At 43.7% G+C, this 20,953-nt stretch overlaps 5 protein-coding genes across 5 annotated transcripts; 3 read left to right on the forward strand and 2 right to left on the reverse strand.

Moving 5' to 3' along the window:
• Positions 1-16: 16 nt before the first annotated feature.
• EAE98_000065 (uncharacterized protein) lies at positions 17-1,071 on the reverse strand (the record flags this gene model as incomplete). The annotated part of the gene is made up of 3 exons (XM_038947683.1): positions 17-568; positions 628-866; positions 921-1,071. 3 exons carry the CDS (start codon positions 1,069-1,071, stop codon positions 17-19), a joined length of 942 nt encoding a protein of 313 aa, XP_038815360.1.
• A 362-nt stretch (positions 1,072-1,433) lies between these two features.
• Positions 1,434-5,853, forward strand: EAE98_000066 (uncharacterized protein; the record flags this gene model as incomplete). Its single annotated transcript, XM_038947684.1, has 2 exons — positions 1,434-5,495; positions 5,546-5,853. 2 exons carry the CDS (start codon positions 1,434-1,436, stop codon positions 5,720-5,722), a joined length of 4,239 nt encoding a protein of 1,412 aa, XP_038815361.1. The 3' UTR covers positions 5,723-5,853.
• Positions 5,854-6,278: 425 nt separating this feature from the next.
• On the forward strand, positions 6,279-7,893 carry EAE98_000067 (uncharacterized protein; the record flags this gene model as incomplete). The annotated part of the gene is made up of 4 exons (XM_038947685.1): positions 6,279-6,344; positions 6,498-6,616; positions 6,692-7,182; positions 7,486-7,893. 4 exons carry the CDS (start codon positions 6,279-6,281, stop codon positions 7,587-7,589), a joined length of 780 nt encoding a protein of 259 aa, XP_038815362.1. The 3' UTR covers positions 7,590-7,893.
• A 200-nt stretch (positions 7,894-8,093) lies between these two features.
• On the forward strand, positions 8,094-11,299 carry EAE98_000068 (uncharacterized protein). The gene is made up of 3 exons (XM_038947686.1): positions 8,094-8,806; positions 8,865-10,431; positions 10,488-11,299. Exons 1-3 carry the CDS (start codon positions 8,794-8,796, stop codon positions 11,104-11,106), a joined length of 2,199 nt encoding a protein of 732 aa, XP_038815363.1. The 5' UTR covers positions 8,094-8,793; the 3' UTR covers positions 11,107-11,299.
• A 4,475-nt stretch (positions 11,300-15,774) lies between these two features.
• Positions 15,775-18,524, reverse strand: EAE98_000069 (uncharacterized protein; the record flags this gene model as incomplete). The annotated part of the gene is made up of 3 exons (XM_038947687.1): positions 15,775-18,049; positions 18,231-18,374; positions 18,502-18,524. The coding sequence occupies 3 exons, from the start codon at positions 18,522-18,524 to the stop codon at positions 15,775-15,777; spliced, it is 2,442 nt and encodes an 813-aa protein (XP_038815364.1).
• Positions 18,525-20,953: the final 2,429 nt, after the last annotated feature.

Below are 20,953 nucleotides of genomic sequence, written 5' to 3' on the forward strand. Positions count from 1 at the left end.
GCTTCGCCCTTCCCTTTCATACGTCAATTCTTGGCCCAAGTCCTTCTTTCACAGCTGCAGACAGGCGTTCCCAATCCAATCCACCAATTGATCTGCTACCAATGCCTTTGAGTGATAAAGTTTCCGAAAATTTCCCAGTGCCAATTCGTCGCATCATTATCGTATCCCGAGCCTTTCTTATTGCTCTTCCTTCTCCGCGAAGTAAGTAGTCCTCGAACCAAGCTTCTTCTTCTGGTGACAATGGTAGATTGACCAGCTCGACACTGCGATCTGCGATAGTTTCTGGAGGAGAGTTTTTTAAGACGGCCACGATCAATTGTTCGAACATGTGTCGTTGCATGTATTGCGACTGTCCTCGCGAGAAGTAGAAGGCTTCTGTGACACTTGTTCTTGCGATGGCAGAAAACAAACTCTCTGTTGCTCGAGATGAAGTCAAGGCTGGCTGTACAGTATGATAGTATGCTAATGGAATTGCGAGATCGTCTGAGGAATGTAACACGAGGGCTTCCAGAATTTCATCCGCAAAGCTTGGTATCAAAGATGGATGGGTCAGATATTGAAGAGCCAACTAGCAATGATCAGTTCATGTTAAGCGTCTACGGATCTTAGAGACAGAGAATCACGAACCTCAAAATCAAGGTTATCCAGATGCCAAAGACCTTTCATGTAGATTTGGTAGCTTTGAGGTAAAAACGACTTTTGCTCAAATGTAGTGGAGTAGTCTCTTCGTCCGGTTGGGGCGTCAAAGTCGAGCAGTATATAATACAGAGCTGATAGTTTATGATGATCTTGGCCCGCTGAGTCAATGATGACTTTGTGTAGATTTCGAAGGTCACTATTTGATTTCGGTGGATAATATTTAACGGCTTGCGCACAAGTTAGTAAGAGATATGTTGCCGCAACGATTTGTAGGAGCTCACGTCGACGAATTTCAAAATTCTTCAGTAAAGTGTCCATGAATAAACCTTCAAGCTTCTTACGATTGCTCTCGATTTTTCGCAGAGCGATTTCATCATATGAGCAGCCTGGATCAAAGTCGAAGACTTCGTCGAAATTCTGAAAGGTAAACATTCTGTATCGCCGTATTATTTCTGTACCGTTGTTTATGTTTAAGGAGTTCTTTTGCAATTGTTGCGACGATAGTATTGATAGTAGATAAGAACCTTATCTTAGCGTTGTTTGACTGTTTTGAAGTAAACAATGACCCTCCGCAATATGCAAACAAGAAAAACAACAAACTTCAACAACACAACACATTTAACACCCTATTTATTATTGATTGAATATAGGACGCGTTGCTAACAGGTACCTTACTCTCTGTGACATTTTGGTACTCATTATGCATTACTGATTTAATATAGCTCCTTAATCCACAGCAATAACCAATTTTTTCCCCGCGAGTGAAAAAAACAACACATTTGCTGGACCTCATCATGTCAGAATCCCCAGTGCGGTCCTCGAGAAGGGTCGCTTCTCGCCGGAAAGTGGTAGTAGAATCATCAGATGAGGATGAAAGCATGGAAGTAAAAGTCGAAGAGGAAGATGACGAGGAAGAGTTCACCCCCGCACCGAAGCGTAGTACCCGGACAGCCCCCCAGTCAAGGAGGAAGACGGCGAATTCAATGGCAGCTACACCTCGCGCAGGCGGTCGAGCAAAGAAGAGCTTAGGAGCAGAGAATGCTGAACCTTCGGAAATCTTCGATCCTGACCAGACAGCAACCCCAGCGCCTGAGTCACCTACAAAAAAGGCAGCCCCACGGAAAAGAAAGAGTGTACTACCTACCAGAAGTGCACGCAGCTCAGTGGCACCTGAGTCAAATCCTACTCTACCAACACCAAATACCTCGCAGTCTCCTGAACCATCCGAAATACATAATAGCACAATTCTTGCAGATATCACGGAGAGGCCTGGGACATCGGACAGTCAAGCGTCGGCTGTCAAACCCATTCGAGCAATGGATACAATCATGGAAAAGCCCATGGATATTGTGCTGAAATCAAGGACTGCGGCAGCAGCTCCAGTGGTCGAGGATACTGGTCCAAAATCTCGAATAGTTATCACTTACCTGATTCTTACGAACTTCAAGAGTTATGCTGGTCGTCAGGAGGTTGGCCCATTTCACTCTTCTTTTTCTTCTGTCGTTGGTCCCAACGGCTCCGGAAAATCTAACGTCATTGATTCTCTTCTTTTTGTGTTCGGCTTCAGAGCTAGCAAAATGAGACAGGGCAAAATTTCCGCATTGATTCACAATTCAGCAGCTTTTCCGGACTTGGATCATTGTGAAGTTGCTGTACATTTCCAAGAAGTGATGGATCAGCCAGATGGCACCCACCAAATTGTTCCCAATTCTGATTTGGTCATATCTCGAAGGGCGTTCAAAAATAACGCAAGTAAATATTATATCAACGGAAAAGAGTCAAATTTCACCATTGTCACGACACTCCTTCGTGATAGGGGCGTCGATTTAGATCATAAGAGATTTTTGATCCTTCAAGGTGAAGTCGAGTCAATTGCACAAATGAAGCCAAAAGCTGCAAATGAGCATGATGACGGTCTTCTGGAGTATCTGGAGGATATCATTGGCACATCCAAATATAAGACCCCCATCGAAGAATCTGCTACCGAAGTAGAGACTCTAAACGAAGTGTGTGTTGAGAAGAGTGGGCGGGTTCAGCATGTTGAAAAGGAAAAAAATGCACTTGAAGATAAGAAAGATAAGGCTCTTGCTTATATCAGGGACGAAAATGAGTTGTCCATGAAGCAATCAGCATTGTATCAAGTTTATATCAATGAGTGCGGTGATAATCTAGCCGTCACGGAAGAGGCTATTGGCCAAATGCAGACACAGCTAGACGCGGAAATGGAAAAACATCAGGGCAACGAAGCAGGTATTAAGCAGCTTGAAAAGGAGTACAAAAAAGGTCAAAAGGAGTATGAATCGGTCGAAAAGTACACGCAAGCAATTCTCAAGGAAATGGCAAACCTCGATCAAGAGCGAGTAAAGCTTGAAGAAAAGAAGAAATTCTTGACAACGAAACAGAAGAAGCTGGAAAAGACAATTAACACATCCGACTCTGCCATTTCTGAAGCTCAAGCCACAATCGAGAAGTGCGCAGAAGAAATTCAGGAAGCTGCTGCCGAGATAGCTGCAACCGAACAGAGAATGGCAGAAGAGGAGTCGGAGCTCGCTAATATTAGGGATAGTCTCAAAGGTAAAACCCAAGCATTCTCTGACCAAATCGCGGCCAAGCAGAAGTCATTGGAACCCTGGAATGAAAAGATCAATCAAAAACAGTCTGCTATTGCTGTAGCGGAGAGTGAGCTTGCAATCTTAGACGAGAAGGCGAATGCCGGTGATGTAGCACTTCGGGAAATTCAATCAAAGGTGCAGGCCATAGAAGAAAGCAGGGAGGCTAAACTCGAAGAGCTCGAGCAATGCAGAGGGCAAAGAGCTAAGCTGGAAAAGGATGGTGCTCGATTACAAGCCGAACTCACGCAATTGTCTCAGAAGGAGCCGGAATTTCGCGCTAAACTTTCTGGGGCTCGCCAAAAAGCCGACGAAGCTCGTGCTAGTCTTTCAAACACTCAAACCCAAGGAAACGTCCTGACTGGTCTGATGAGACTTAAGGAATCTGGGCGAATTGACGGTTTCCATGGCCGACTGGGAAATCTAGGCACAATTGACCAACAATTCGACATTGCAATTTCTACTGCCTGTGGAGCCCTTGATAATTTTGTAACGGACACAGTCGAGGCTGGTCAGCAGTGTATCGAATATCTTCGAAAGACTAATCTCGGACGAGGTAACTTTATGTGTTTGGATAAGTTAGGAAATCGTGATCTCTCACCCATCCAAACACCAGAAAACGTTCCTCGTCTCTTTGATCTTATCAAGCCAAAAGATGACAAGTTTAGACCAGCATTCTTCCACTCATTACAAAATACACTTGTAGCTAAAGATTTAGCACAAGCGAATCGCATCGCTTACGGAGCTAAAAGATGGCGTGTCGTGACCTTGGATGGCCAACTGATTGACAAATCGGGTACTATGTCTGGTGGTGGAAACACGGTGAAGAAGGGATTAATGTCTTCAAAGCTGGTGGCCGAAGTCTCAAAAGAGCAAGTTTCAAAATTGGAAGTAAATAGAGATGAGCTTGAAAAAACTTTCCAGAAGTTTCAGGATCGCCAAAGAGACTTAGAGACGAGACTTAAAGATATAAATCATCAAATACCGCAACTCGATACGAAAATGCAAAAACTCGGTCTAGAGGTAGACAGTTCTGAGCGAAACCTAGCAGACGCACAGAGACGAATCAAAGAGTTGAGCAAGGAGCATCAGCCATCTCAGACAGATGATAGTCGAGTATCTGCACTGAAGAAGGACATCGCAAAGCTTCAAAAAGAAATCGAGAAACTTCATGCGGAGACAGCGAGTGTTGAGGACGAAATCAAAGCTCTCCAGGACAGAATTATGCAAGTTGGTGGTGAGAAGCTTCGTGCTCAGCGTGCTATGGTGGATTCTTTGAAAGAGGAGATCGATACCCTCAGCCAAGCCATGTCAACAGCAGAAGTGACCAAAACCAAGGCTGAAAAACAAATCCTTAAACACGAGAAAGATCATGCTAAGGCTACTAAGGAAATACAGGCTTCTATTGCGGATCTAGAAGCACTAGAGCAGGAGATTCAGAATCAAGGATCAAGCTCTGAAGGATCGCAAGCTCGAGTTGATGAAGCCCAAGAGACTTTGAGAGAGAAGAAAAAAGAGCTTAGTGCTCTCAAAGCTGACCTTGATGAGAAAACTACCGAACTCAATGAGACCCGTGCAGTTGAGATTGAAATGCGCAACAAGCTTGAAGAAAACCATAAAGTATTGACTGAAAATCAGAAGCGACTAAGATATTGGCAAGAAAAGTTGGGTAAGCTTACTCTGCAGAGTGTTAGTGACTTAGGCGAAGAAGTTGAGCAAGAGGAACTTCCTACTTTTACCAGAGACGAACTAGCCGATATGAGCAAGGAGGCATTGAAGGGAGAGATTGCAATTCTGGAAGAGAAAACTCAGAGTGTCAATGTCGAGCTAGGTGTTCTTGCAGAATATCGTCGAAGAGTTGAAGAACATGCTGCAAGGAACCAAGACTTACAAAGTGCTGTAACTCAAAGAGACACAGCCAAGAAACGCTGCGATGATTTGCGACGCCTTCGTCTTGAAGGCTTCATGGAAGGTTTTAGTACAATCTCCCTTAGACTTAAAGAGATGTACCAAATGATCACCATGGGAGGGAATGCCGAGCTGGAACTAGTGGACTCGCTGGATCCATTCTCGGAGGGAATTTTGTTCAGTGTGATGCCACCAAAGAAATCCTGGAAAAACATCTCCAATTTGAGTGGTGGTGAAAAGACATTGAGTAGTTTGGCACTGGTGTTTGCTTTGCATCACTATAAACCCACACCTTTATATGTAATGGACGAGATTGACGCTGCTCTTGATTTTAGAAATGTAAGTGCAATCCCACTGCCTTATCGAGTATACGTTACTGACATATCTAGGTTTCCATTGTAGCGTCTTACATCAAGGAACGAACAAAAAATGCACAATTCATCGTTATCTCGCTGCGAAACAACATGTTTGAACTCGCGAGTAGGCTGGTCGGAGTATACAAGGTCAATCACATGACGAAGAGCGTGACGATAGAAAATAAGGATTACATCACAGGTCGAGCATGATGAGATGCAATATCGTCGTGTGTTGTTGTTTTTGTGCGGGCGTTGGATAACCATATGGGATGTATCGGATGTATTATGACTATTAATGAGATCATGAAAATTATCTTCTTCTAAATAATAAGCCTGTAATGCAATATGCTGGCCATCATCTGCCTACCTACGTATGTTGTAGCTACCAAATCCCGAAATCTCTTGTGCCAACAATTTCGGATGAGATGGCCTGTGTAGGGGCAAGCCCAAAAGTCTGACCGCACCGAGTTGATGTTAAGCTCAGTGCCCCGCCTCGAGCCCGCGGGTTTCTCCAGTACAATTATACTTTTTGCTAAGACCAATCTGGGTATGATTAACATATCAGGTTGACAACAGTTATATGTTAAGCTGGATGTGGAAAATGGGGTCCGGGGAGATAAGCCTTTAACTTCAAGGGTCCTTGAGTTATTACAAATAGTGCTCTGCAATGTCGTTTGAAAGTACCTCATTATTCTCCAAGTTTCATTCATTCATTCATTCATATACAGAAGTACTGATTTTATCTCTACTTCGCCTTAGTGTCAATATGGGAGATATATCGAAGAAGCCAGAGTTTGTTTTCGTGCCTGGAGCATGGCATAGCCCAGAATCCGTAAGATCTCCTGTTTTCAGACCAGTCCAATGATCTGCGTGTTGGTATGCAAAATTGCAGCTGTTGCAGCTGCTCTGTCGATAATTTGAAGGAGCTCTTCCGCATTATGCAACCCTATTTGGCGTTTCCGTCTGACATTTTCTGCCACAAAAGTTTAAACCCACCACAGATATCCTTGCAGCGAAGGGTTATAAAGTTCACGGCATTTCCCTAAAATCTGTGGGTGCATCTCCTCATCTCGAAAATTCTCAGCCAGATGTCGAAACAATCAGGTAATTCCTCTTCGTGTACTCCCATCCCTTATAACTTTCTCTCAATTTCCAACGTACCATAATAACCCACCTCAGGAACAAAATCGACTCTCTCCTCTCCACGTCCACTCCCCTGATTCTTGTTTACCACTCTTACGGCGGAGTAGTCGGCTCGTCGGCCTTAGACACCTACATCGCCACCCTCTCCCCCTCAACCACCCCCTTCTCTCCTACTGGCCTGATCCGCCGTTTGGTTTACATCGCGGCCTTCTGCCTTCCCAAATCCGTGTCTTTAATGGGTGCTCTGAATCATAGTCCCCTTCCCTGGTTTTCCATTTCCCCAGATTCCAGAGCTGTCACTTGTTCAGATCCTTATGAAATCTTCTATAACGATATCTCCAGAAATGAAGCACAAAAATATGTGGAGGTGCTGAAGGAACACAGCTACAAGACTTTTGATTCGCCGGTGACTACGGAGCCGTGGAGATACATCCCGAGTACGTATGTTGTTTGTGAAGAAGATAAGGCGATTCCTTTGGAAGCGCAGTTGGGGATGATTAGGGGAGCACAGGAGATTGCTGAGGGGAGTAAGTTTCGCTTATTTCTTTTTTATTGCTTCCTCTTGGGCCACTTTGTTACTTTGTGGTGATAATGATAACCATGAACCTTCATATCATGAAAAGAAGGGCATGCAGTAGAGCTCCAGACAGCAGAGTCAAAATATTTTCCCAGGGTCACACTCCTCTAACTATGTATCATCTTCCTGTCCTATTCTCCTCATCATTCCTGTTTCTCCCTGCGCAACCTCTTACATACTCAAATATCATTATATTCTTCGATCATTCAATTCCCCTAGCACTCCCAAAAAACTAATCACAGATCTACGTCAGGCTTCGGCACGATCGAACGTACAAACGTCGGCCATAGCTCATTTATAAGCCAACCGGAATGGCTGGCTGAAAAATTAATAAAAGCCGCTGAAAATCCTATTTGATATAACGTATGTGGGATTTTAAGCAGGTAATTAGATGGCATTTTGGAAACATAGCTATAAGAGGTGAAGAAGGTCAGTGCCGAAGATAGCTCGGCGGTTTGATGTGGACTCAAATTTCAGAGAGTTATTTTGGAAATCGGGGTTTGTGAAATGGACTTGAGACTTGGTGTTTTCGTTAGACGATATATTATGAACATGAGAGATGTTGATTGCATGTTTTTCTACAGTGCACTGTATTATACCAGTACACCAGTTCAATAACATAAGAATAAGTAGATAGTGATCGTTCTCTATGCAAGCGAAATCAATGGCCGAAACAAGCACCTTTGAATAGTCTTTACAGCTCAATATATCATTTAAGGCTTAGATGTGAACGAGACCTATTCAATTATAAACTTTGGAATAAATAGAAGCTAAATTCTTATTGTATCTTTTCAGAATGATGTGACTTGTTTTGTTGTTTTGTGTTTGACTTGTGACTTCAATTAATAAATGAGATTTAAATATTCAACCCTGGCCGCTGAAACGAAGGGTATTAAAGGTTGGTATAAATATAGAGAAATCTAAGATTACACGATACCATACTGTTGACTGTACCAACAGTTATTCTTCATTTATTGAGAAATATAACAACAAAAAAATATCAAATCTAACCATTCATAGGTGAATTAGATGCTGATTTCCCGTCCTCCCGTCCAAGATTGAACAGATGTTAACCGAGGGGGCATTCATATCTGCTCCTATAGATTGACGGCTCGCTCTAAAAGAAAGCATACCTAGGTAGGTACTCACCTACTTATTAGATTTGGATCATGATGTCTTAATTGTCTTGAGTTACAATCAACTTTTGTATTTCAGTATGGTTATCCTATAATCATCCGTTACTTATTTGTCTTGCCTGCTGCGGCAGAGTTTCGGTGAAGCGTTTGTTGCTGGGGCAACGTGATGTTTGCGTTTTTGCGGGTAGAGCTTCAACATCAACCAAAACTTTGACATGGTTTTAAGGTTTCGAAATACATCAACTCAACCAACGCTCGCTTGAATTGGTATAGAACACTCCTTGAGGGAGCGGGCAAAGGTCTTAATTCTGTTAATACAGTTCTTTGCTTGTCTGATACTATCTTGCATAATCGTTAATTCCATTCTTTCTTCTTTCCTGTTTGTTGATATATATTCTTTACTTGGATATCCTTCGATTGTGATCATGTCTGTACGAGGTTAGTATTTTCTGCAGAAATCAATCGAGTCTCATTCTAAGCTGACCTTCTGAACAAGTCGTTGCAAGGATACGTCCTCTTCTACCAAAGGAATTGGATAAAGATACCATCGTGCGCGCCGAAAGTAGTCAAGACAGCAAAACACCCAATGTCGTCCGGATACCGAATCCTAAAAATGAGTCGGAGGAATTTAGTTTCACATTCAACGGGGTCTACGATATGGGAACAACCCAAGAGGAACTTTTCACGAACGAGGTTGCGCCCACACTGAAATCATTGTTCCAAGGACTCGATGTTACACTCTTTGCATATGGAGTTACTGGAACGGGGAAAACACATACAATGCGTGGTGGAACAAAGTTGGCAGACCGCGGGATTATTCCTCGATTATTGAGCGGAATTTATCGACGTGGACGTAAGGTTGCGAAGGATTCTGGAGAGAACACCTCTGTTACTGTTACATTGTCCTACTACGAAATATATAACGATAAAGTCTTCGACCTATTCGAGTCTCCAGATAAGCGATCTCTTGCTGGCTTGCCACTTCGAGAGAAGGATGGGAAAACAATAGTCGTTGGGCTCTCGGAAAGGTCTTGCAATGATCTCAAGGATTTCGAAAAGTTATATATAGAAGCCAACAACAACCGGAGCACAGCAGGGACCAAACTCAATGCGCAAAGTAGTCGAAGCCATGCCATCTTGATGGTCAAGGTAACACAGACTACTGGCGATGCGACCTTGATCAGTACTGCATCAGCAATTGATCTAGCAGGATCAGAGGACAACCGGAGAACAGATAATGGCAAGGAGAGAATGATTGAATCTGCAAGCATCAACAAAAGTTTGTTCGTGCTCAGTCAATGTATTGATGCTATTGGTAGAGGCGACAAGAGAATTCCATATCGAGAATCTAAAATGACACGAATTCTCAGTCTGGGTCAGAACAATGGTATCACTATAATGGTTTTGAACCTTGCACCATTGCGTTCTTACCATTTGGATACTTTGTCTTCCTTGAACGTAAGTTCAAGAGCAAAGAGAATAGAGGTCAGGGAAATTGAGAATGAAGTTGTATTCACGCAGCCACCCAGGAAACCGGCCGGAGCTAGTATGCAACGACAGCCGTTGAGACCCATCACGAATTCGCATAACACTGTGGTCAACCCAGCACAAAAGGCTGACAAGCCTGCAAAAGCTTTCTCTGTATATACAGATAAAAGCAAGGCAACTACAGCCCGGCCGTCGAGCAGCACTCCAGCACTCCGAAGATCGAATTCGAATAAAAAGGGGCCATCAGATGGAGTCATCGGCTCACGGGTTACCAAACTCGCCAGACCTGTGCCATCAGGGTTCAAATCATCCACAGCTGATATCTCAGCCGCGAAGATTGAGGAAATGGTTGAGCGCAAAGTCTCGGAAATTCTTGCAAACCGCGCCTTAGAACAGTCATCGAAAACCGCACCCACTGAGATTAGTGAAGCAGTTCAGAAAAGACTCGAGGCACTGGAGAAGAAGATTGATGAGAACTCGGCGGAAGATGCGAGATCTGAAGGTCTGAGGTTTCTGCTTATGGCGAGACAACACAAAGAGCGTGGTGAAGAGACCAGCGCTCTTAAGATGTATGAGTAGGTTTGCCCAGCTAATCTATCTCTTCTAAGTAACATTGACTAACTCTTATCAGGATGGCACTTCCTTTCTTCCCAGGCCAAGAGAAACTGCTCAAGAAGATTGAGCATCTCAAAAGCAAAATTCAAGCAAAGAATACTGGTGTAACCAAGCATCCAGTGCCGGTAGATTCAGAAATGCGAAAGCCTACTGCTCCATTTATACAGCTGCGAACACCCGCCAATTCATTTCAGCAAGAGGGTGAGGAAGTACGACCCGTATCAAGGAAGAGTTCAGAACCTGATGCCGAGTACGATGCATCCTTTGTAAATCAGGAGGAGAATTATGAGGACGATGATAGCTTTTCACACAGAGCCGCTAAGTCAAAAAAGACAAAGTCCAAAACGACAACCAAATTGCGTGTCTTCAACGACGAAGCTTCTCTTAGCCTGCTGGATCCCCCCACACCTCGAACAAGACATCTGTTGGATATTGTCAACTCTAGAGATGTAGGAATGATCAGAGGTCTTTGCGGAGTAGGTCCCAAGAAGGCTAGAGATGTGGTCGAGTTTCTAGAGCTACAGAATGAGGATGATGGCGGTCAGATCAAAACTCTACAGCAGCTCAGAGCTGTCCCTGGACTAGGAAGCAAAACCGTAGAACGGGCGTATGAGGGGATTGCGTTGCTGGTTTGAACTATTCGAGTCAATTTGCATTTTAAGATTGGGATTGTCCTTGCATAAACGGCCCTTTTGGAGCGGCGTTGGTGGGAGTTTTTGTGGATAGGTCGTGAGAATTAGCGGGCATCTTTGGAACGGAGTACTGTTTATTGGATATTTTATGATAAGGATTATTAAACATGACTTTATTTTCTGCGGTCTGTCCTCGCCAATCGATCATATCAATTATATAAATGTCAAGTGCCATGTTAACTGCCGAACATTTCGTGGATACTCTCCGCGGAGATTTGATATAAAACCTTTTATCAAAATAACGCCGAAGTTGACTCCTCTCAATCCAGTGATCATGATTAGGATAAAACAGAAATTTTGATAAGTATTTCCCATTCTCGTGATATTCAGGAGAGAATGAGGAACAGAAAACCCATTCCGCATCAATTATTCACGTGATTACCTCCACAGACCTACTGTCGTCTACAACGCCACTGAGTGCCGACAAGGCGCATACATAGAAAGGATCTGCTTGCACAAGTAGTGTATCTCGCAACCGAGAATTTGAGCCACACTTTCATACGAAGAAGTGCAGATCAAAAAAAAAATGAATTTGTACTATGGCGCCGGCATATATAGCCGAAGAAGACAAGCGTCTTTGAAGTTTGCATGGAACAGCCATATGTGGCTCATCACAAACTAGCTGATAGTAGGTAGCTGGAGGTACCTGGAACCAGTGGAACCGAACTGTGGCTTGAGAATAATGCTTGGGATATCCATACTCCGTGGAGAGGAAAGAGTTCGGTAGTGATCAACATGGTTGATCTCGGATAAGTACAATAGGGGTCATGATCGGCATGCTGAATTTTGATTTCGAATTTTATCGCGCAACAAATCGGCGTCAAGTTTGTTATTTTATTATTTTCTAATATTCATTTATTAAATTTATCTCAAATGTCAAAAGGAAACTCTAAATTTGAGCCACAGTTCGCTTTTACAAGACCCGAGCAAACAAACATCCCCGCCTTATGCATGTTCTATCACATCGCACGGCGATCTCACATGTCAAAAGTACAAGTCTAGGGCCGTGTAAAAATGGCAATGGTGAGGGGTACCAAGATCGTGGCACCAGCTCAGCTGAGGCTTATCGGCTCAATATCCGTACGAGGCGGTATTGCACATTCTTCACTGATCGTCGGAGCCGATGAAAATGTGCCACATCTAGATTCTAGACCGGTTACCTAGGTATCGTCATCAGTATTTTATCCATGAAAGTAAGGCTTGTACCACCTTCACAGCCACAATTTATACGTGGACACAGTGCTGTTTTTGAAGGAGGATGGGTGGCGAATTGGGAGAAATTTTCCCATGGCGGCCTAATCAGGCTGCTATGGGTTTTCTGGGGTACATGCAGGCTAACTATACATGGGGACCAAACCGATCTGCAGGATACATATACATTTACATATACGTACTAGGTAGCGTACATGGTGCTATAGTATGGATGAGCTGCATATTGAGGCTACCTTGTTATCCAATCACATATCTGAGGCTTGTGTCTGCGGCTTGTGTCTGAGGCTTGCGTGGGATGGCTTTACGTCCTCTCTTTTTGCGTCTCGTGTTTCTTGTTCTGAACCTTAAATTGTATACACACTAATCGAAGAATATCGACTAGGTAGGTGATTATCGAATTCCTCAAAGTAGGCTTACACGAGTTGATCGAACGCACACTAGCTATCCGGATTCCTTAGCTCACATTATCAACAACACAAATAGTAAATTGAAATTCTGCGAAGCCAAAGTACCCAGCTTCTGGTAGATCACTCATCGCCGGCGCTCATTAAAGTTTACCTCGTCTTGGAATTCGATATACGTGTCCTTCCTTCTGTAGCCGCAATGCACAATTAACATAGACTCAATCGATAGTTCATGATTGGCATTGCACGATTGTAGCTTGGTGTGTTAGTCTGGTTCGCTTTGATATGCAAGCCATAGGTTAGTATGGCAGGATCAGTACCTGCTAAATTTACCGCTTGATCACTTGATTAGTATTGTTAGTGCTAAATCTTATTATGTTGACAAGATTCAAATTCAAAATCCCTCAACCGCGCTTGTAAATTTGAGATTTTTCAGTTGGATGTAATCAAGTGGAGGGAAAACTAGTCTATCCCATACCGAGCATCTACTTGCATCTAGGTTTAGATTTGGATATCCCTCAAGTTATCTTTTTGAGCTTTGACACAGGATTAGATGTTGAGAGCAAATGCTTATTTCAGACCTACAATTAAGTTTAAGAGCTCGAAAGCTTAAAAACACAATATCTACCTAAAGAGAAGAGTAGTGAACTGTCAAACGTGGCCAAGTCGTTCCTAGAGATAGTTATCAACCGTATGGAACATCAATATATCATCGATCCTATTCGCAAGATAGAGGAATCCATGTTCTTATGATCGTCTCCAAATACCTCTAGATAGTATACCTCAAGCAAGGGCGATGATCATCAGTTCCTATCATGCTTCATCCATTTATCACCTCACGATGAGGCTCAAATTTCTAAGTGGGAGTAATCTCGCTTGAGTAATCAGCTCCATCTTGAGAGTTAGGGATACAGAGTACCAGCCGACAACTGCCAGTATTGCGTGGCAGTCATCAATCAAGCCAACATCAACTCTATGGATTATAAACCTCAAATGTAAATATGCTCAAGTTCCATCTGAGTATCAACAAACCATGACACTTATATCTATTCAAAGCAGAGAAAGGACACCCTACCTATCAACCATAGTTAGGTTTCGATCCAAGCTTCTCAAAAAAAAATAGGCATCAACTTTCATATACTTAGGTAGCTAAAAGCTACACCTCCAACCATGCACCAGAAAATCGTAAATCCTTTCCCCAGCCCCGGTTCAACACGCAATAGTAATAACAATACCTACCTACCTACCCATACCGAATAAATACCACATTATAATAATGAACATGACAAGAAAAAGAAAAACTCCACATCCCCAATCAAATCTCCCATCTAGCCAGTCTAATATCTCAGGATCATTCTCAAATTCTTAATCCATACCTTCCCCCCAAGATCCCATCTCATCTCCTCAACATAATATCTCTCTGGCGTGCAAATTCCCAAGCACCCACTCTTCCACCCCTCACATCCATACATACGATTAAGCACACACATCTCATTATTTCACTCTCACTGTCACTCTCACTATTCCCAAAACCATCACCCCATCTACCACTCCATCTCACCCATTCCAAATCAGTAGCCCTTCTCTTCCAATCTTTATCCCATCTCCACCCCTAACCCAGCCCTAACCCCCCTCCCCCTTAACTATCCCCAGAACCCAGAACCCAGAATCCAGAATCTAACACTCGCTCCTACACAAAATATATAAATACAATAAACACAATAGATACACAATCCCACCCCTACACCTACATCTCCCATCCAATATCTGCTCCCCTTCACCTCCATCGCCTCCATCCGCATCACCTCCATCCGCATATCATCATTTCATTTCATTTCATCTCCCCCAACCAAAAGAAGAAGAAAATAAACCCCTTTCTAAATCTCTAAATTCTCTAAATTCTCTAAATCTCCTCCCCGTCTCATCCATCCCATCCATCTTCCTCAAACCATTCATCCAAACCATTCATCCAAACCTTTTCTAAACCCCATTTCCCATTTCCCATCTTCCAACCAGACATCAACCCACCCAACCTACCCAACTCAACAAATACCCACAAGCAAAGCAAAGCAAAGTGCTACAAACCTTCCATGTGCTACAAAGTGCTGTCTGTGGCTAAGTACAGTGTGGCTAGTAACCACACTTGCAACTAGATACCGGAAGATAGGCACATACATTTATTAATAAACCTCCCTAGTGTGTTACTTTAATTATCCATACCTATGCATGCCTACCCTACCTTATTACCTACCTAGCTACCCAGCCAAAGCATTCGTAATTCATTAGTGCCAACGTTTCTTGGCGTCGTCATGACTCGGATTATTATCGGGAAAAAATTCCATATTCGCGGGTCACCACATAGCAGATCACTACCTATTGGGAACACAAGAAAGTAAAACAATAATTGAATTTTCATTTTTATACTGCGAAACTACGGCGACTGTATACTCAAAGTTTGCTGGTAGTCCTAAACAAAAGTGCGCCCATGCCACCATTGCCATCGAGGCCCATCTGTGTACCAATTCTGAATATTAACCCCAAACCCTGTGAAAAAGAAATGGTTCGTTCGCATCGTGAAAATCCATGTACAAATATAACTGCGTCAAATATTGTGTTCGTATGGCTTTTGGGGCCGTGAAGAGAATAATGAAACGCTTAAAAGATCCTCCCGATAGAAACAAATGTGACAAAATACGAAAGCTCTCCCGCGCTCTACCCCTTCCCAATCCGTTTGAGATCAGATCTCGAATCTGTCTCTCAACATCTTCCATTGATGTATATGCTTCTTTCCTAAACACGATCGTCTTGGAGGTGATTTGGAGCAAAACATTTCATGTAGGAAATTGGTATCTCAGAAAACGACAATGACGCCCTTCAAGCCCAGTCCCGACCCAATCCTAGATCTTTAGATCCATAACAATTACACGACCATTTCCTCCTGGTCAATGGGTATAATAAAACAAGTGATAAAGGAAAGGTTAATTAAGTAGGTTGATTAGAAAAATAGCTTCAATTCGTATCCTTCGCTGTGGACAACGCTTTGTGTCGCGCCAGCACTGTCGCTGTCCACAGTGAGTTCCATCTCCCATTCGCGTTTGACTGGTGCTTGAATGTTGTGAACCTCTAGGATAAAGTCTTGTCCTTCAGACAGCTCGCGTATAACATCGTCATCCATCTCGACCTGTAAACCGTTTTCAAGCACATGAATAGTGCGCGAAATTTTCGTAGGTTCCAAGTTCCATTTCGTGGCTATGGCGCTAGTGAAATCTTTGAGTGAACGTTGCATCAAGTAGATAGCTCGGTGATACTCGAGTTTAGCTGATTGGGCTGGGTCTCTACGGAGTACATAGAAGCAAGCGACAGGCTTAATAGGTTGTTCAACGGGTGGATTATAAGAAGGATCAACTCCCAAAGCCTCAATCCAACCACTTAAGCTACCAGTATCGTCTGACTTGGGAACCTTGGTTAGCTGATCTGGCGGGCTCGCTAAATGCTGTGGATTTTGATTTTGGAAGTCTCCCGGTGGAAGGTTGTGGAAATCATTCCAAGTGGAAAGATTAGACGCGGGCGGAGCAGCTTGGGAGTGCAATGAGATTGAGCTTGGCGATGGGGAGATGATAGAAGAGGTACCGGTAGTCGAGCTACGTGCGCTGCTCCTCGCCGCCCAAGTGGCGTTGTCTCGAGAATTTACTTTAGTCAAGTCGAGTGGCTCACCTGCCAAAGCCACCGGGAAAAGATCGGGGTCGTCCTGTTCCGAACCACGCAAGAAAAGTACGCTGGTTGGTCGTGTACTTTGAAACATATCTTGGTACTGCAAAAGTCTTTCCTGAAGATCCTCTTCGACCGGAGCTCGTCCACCCGCAGAAGAAGCAGAAGACATGGACCAAGTACGTTTGTGCTTTTGAACCTTGCCAGGTCGCTCACTCATTTGTGCCTTTGCGGTTGAGCCTCTCTTTCGCTTTCCAAAATCTTTCATGCCAGTCTCTGCCTGATTTATTTGTTGTTTCAACTTCTCAATCGTCTTTTTGATGTGCGCAACATCGTTGGATAATTTCCGCTCGGCTCCGTGATCTCTGAAGAGCTTTACTTTGCAGAAAGCTACCTCAGAAGCCTCCTTGACATGTGGAGAACCAGAAGACAGGGTTTCAGTTTTGGCGCAAAATCGAACGGGAATACCCTTGACTCCCTTTGAGTGGCTGAAGTCCGTGGAAAGAAAGTTGAAGCGGACAGCGATGTTGCATTCTGGGACACAATTGGCCGCTGGAGTCCAGATTACAGAGAATCCATCAAAAGAAGCCGTATCCAGCTCCATGCGCGTTCGCTTATCGTCACTTTCGCCAATTTGCGTGGACTCAACGTATTCGACCGCTTGGAGCTTTCCACCACGTTGATGAGCCTCGTTAGTACCTCTTCCTTCTTTCCATAACTGCCAACATGAAGCAGGTCGTTGTCTCTGCTGTTCATCTTCGAATGAGATACGTACAAATGTTCGGTAACGAGTTCCTGGCTGAAGTGCATGGCCCGCTTCAGTATCCAAAATAGAGACCGAATATGCCTGTCCTTTATTGAGATATGTGACTGGAATCTCTTGCGAGTTTTTAACCATAGCCGTTGGCGCGTTCAATACAGCCTGGAAACGAAATTTCTCGGCAAATGGAGAAGCTGATCCAGGTATAGCCATGTCGTACGAGTGTGGCTGGAATGTCAAGGGAGATTGGTGCATCACCCGTTCCATTGAACCAAGTGGTCCTTCGTCATCATCCATGGGAGATCCGTCATGGTCCATTGTTTCGTAACCTGTGTCCTGATGGATGAAGGAAGATGGCGCGTATGAGGTTGGCTGCGGTTGCGGTTGATGATGATGAGAATGTGCGAAAGGGTTGAAATCATGAAAATCGTGGGTAGGAAAACTAGGCATGCCCATCATTGTTTCGGTATGGAGACCGTCTGTAGTAGTGGGAATTGAAAGAGGAGGTCCCATCCCCATGCCCATTCCCATGTTCATACCCATGCCCATACCCATATGAAGATCTCCAGCTTGAGGATGATATACAGTGTTTGTTCCTCCCGGTGTCAAAGTATAAGGGCCTGGTGCTGCATTGAGAAAGGATGATGACGGGAATCCGAATGAGTTGGAGTCAAAGTTGGAGGACGAGGATCCCAATAAACCGGGCGTCCATCGCCATGCGGCAGCATCATCTCGGGCTCTAGGTGTTGGATCCGGATCATGTATCTCTTTACCCGTATCTTCAGCTCCTACGCTGTGGTGTCTACATTGACAAATGCATTAGTTTACATACACGATGAACAGAGACACGAACAATGAGGGAAATGACAGGTATTAATTTTTTTTAGCTTTAATGAAAAGAAAAAAAAAAACTGTATTAAAAAAAACAACTCAGAGGCAATGCAAGTTGTGTAGGATTGTGATGAAAAATTGGGGTGACTTGCCTGCCTGATCCATCCGCAGGCCCAAATGTAGGCGCAGTTACCTTATCGATCTGCTTCCCAGAAGGGTTATTTGAAGAGACGAGCTCTGGAAAGTGTTTTCGAAAGTCGGTGATGAATTCATCGCCGGGTTTTTGAGTTGATTTTCTGGTTCAATATGGTGAGCTTGGTCCACGAAGTATTCAAGGCAAGTTGGCTGTGGCTGTATGTACCAAGCGCAAGACGATGCGCCGAGCCGAAGAGCAACATGCAAATGAGAGAAGAATCAGCTTACCTATTGCGAAACATCGAGGTCATGATGGTTGAGCTGTTCAAAGCTCTTTTTATTGAGTATTTGAGAGAGTAAAGGAGTTCCCTCCCTTTGTGAAGAGAGTCGAATGCAAATGATTAAATACGTGGACTGTTGTGTCGAGAATTGAGCTGAGGAAGAAGTGGAGGGGTAAGCATATGGGATTTGCTGAAGTTCGGATAGCGAGCGTAATGGGAATTCACTCGTTTACCTAGTGGGAATCGCCTATCACCTATTAGGTATTGATTGACTTTGTGACTCTTGAAGTGAAACTATGTATAATATGAGAGGGATGAGATAGATGAGATGAGATGAGGTGAGGTGATATGATCTGATATGATCTGATATGATAATATGATCTTGTATGGAAGAGCGACGACGATAATCTTTTCGAGGATAAGGGTGCGAAGTCTTGTGTGGGAGGGATGGTACAGTATTTAATATCGCATACTACCGACCGTAATTGATTACTTAATATTATCAAATGATGATATTGGCTTTATCTAAAATGAGCAGAATCATATGTCGGTTTTCGGTAGGAGGCAGCTGGAGGTAGGTAGGAAGGTGGGAAGGTGGGAAGGGGGGAAGGGGAAGGGGAAGGGAGTGGAAGGGAAGGGGAAGAGGGGAATTATAGGTTCTGGGTTTATGGGATCTGGGTTTATATGTGATGGGGTTTATCATTTTATGAAAATTCGCATAACGGAAGGTTCCTTGAGGCTACTTGGATTCGAACCTTTGCTTTTCTTTTTTGATAGAAACCTAGAAGAGACTGGAGACATGGGACTGCATGGATTAATTTTGGTACGCCTTTTGCTATGGGTCCGACTGGCACGCGAAAAGGAAAGATATCAGTCATGGTAATATCAAGAGAAATCATATCAATAATACAAATAATATACACAATATATAATATAAAATATACAATACAATATACAATACACAATACACAATACAATATACACAGCTCATCATTCAACTCACTAGTACGTCCACCGGTCTGTATGTACCGACCTAGGTAGGGTATACTTTGTACCATCTACGTCTATCGAGGACATTGTCACAACCATCTTGTATCCGTGGCCACGAGAAGACTTCACCGTCGTATAACTGATGAACTTCTTTGCAATCGACATCTAAGCGCCTCTCGGATCACACTCACGGTGGCTCCTTCCAATATAGTAGCAAGAGTGCCTAGACCTGGATCGAGTATTAGAACAGAGACTATTTGAATGAATGAGGATCGCAAGCCAAAGCACCTCAGCTGATTACTACTCCAATAGTTCTAGATCCACCACTACTACCACCTTAGTTCCTTCCTTCCTACCGAACCATATCAAAACTACTTCGACCCAAGCACCATTTTTACCTAAACGGTACATCTCTCCTCACATCGACTTCGCATCAAACGCATTCTCACATTCACATTCAGGCGTGCCAATAAAGCAAATAACAAAGAGCCGGTGTAGCGTGTAGCGTGTCTTTCCATCTCCCGTGGCCGTCCTCCGTTCTCCCTCTCAACCCAGTGTCTTTACGAAGCACCATAGCCGAAAGCCATGTAAACGGTACCGCGAATGAAATGTGCATGCTTAATGTGGTCACATCATCAGTTGGCCTCGAGATCCACGACAATATGAGAGTGAATGAATGAATGAATGAATAGATCAATACATCAATCAATCAATGAATGAATGTATTACTCCATACAGCAAATTGATTTCCCTTATTGTCCCTGGTCATTTTCTCATTGACATCCTCCCCAATCATCTCACTCATCCTCTTTTTTCTCTTTCTTTGCTGGGATCTTTCATGCAAATTATATTTTACTTGGACTCCTTGGGTCAGTCGTTTGTTGCTGGGGGTGGCTAAAGAAAGTTCTATCCACAGAGTACCTGGGTACATTTGGCGGAGCTTTTGCCTTAATGAGGTCCTCGGACGTGGAGAGACGACGTATTTTCATGGTGTCAAAGCGGCATCCATCAACATCCTCACCATCACCGATCTATCTCATCAGCCACAGTCGCTCATCCAATCAAGAAAGGATCAGCACTTGATCGATGGAATCTCAAATGTGGCGAAAAGTATCATCGACCCATCACAATTTCTCCGTTCTTTGAGATGGTCGCCATCTTTTTCTTTCGTTTGTAAAGTATCAAGCCACATTGGCTTGTGCTTGCGACGAACGGGCATTCTCGCACTCTGCTGAGATCACAATCATTACGGTCAACGAAAAATATCTTACCTGGGCACACCAGCACCGGATGCTGGGTATCATTATTCTTCTCGGTCCCAATGGAGAATCAAGGCTAAGCCCAATTCAGCTTCATATCCGTGTAAATTGTGTCGCAACGGAACGTGACATTATTTTCCGATCCTGATCCCACCTGCAAAGAGCGTCTACATATCGAAAATCTGGAGAGATTTCTGCTTTCGGAGATCG

The sequence above is a fragment of the Botrytis deweyae genome, assembly GCF_014898535.1.
Source record: "Botrytis deweyae strain B1 chromosome Unknown BDEW_001, whole genome shotgun sequence".
NCBI classification, from domain to species: domain Eukaryota; kingdom Fungi; phylum Ascomycota; class Leotiomycetes; order Helotiales; family Sclerotiniaceae; genus Botrytis; species Botrytis deweyae.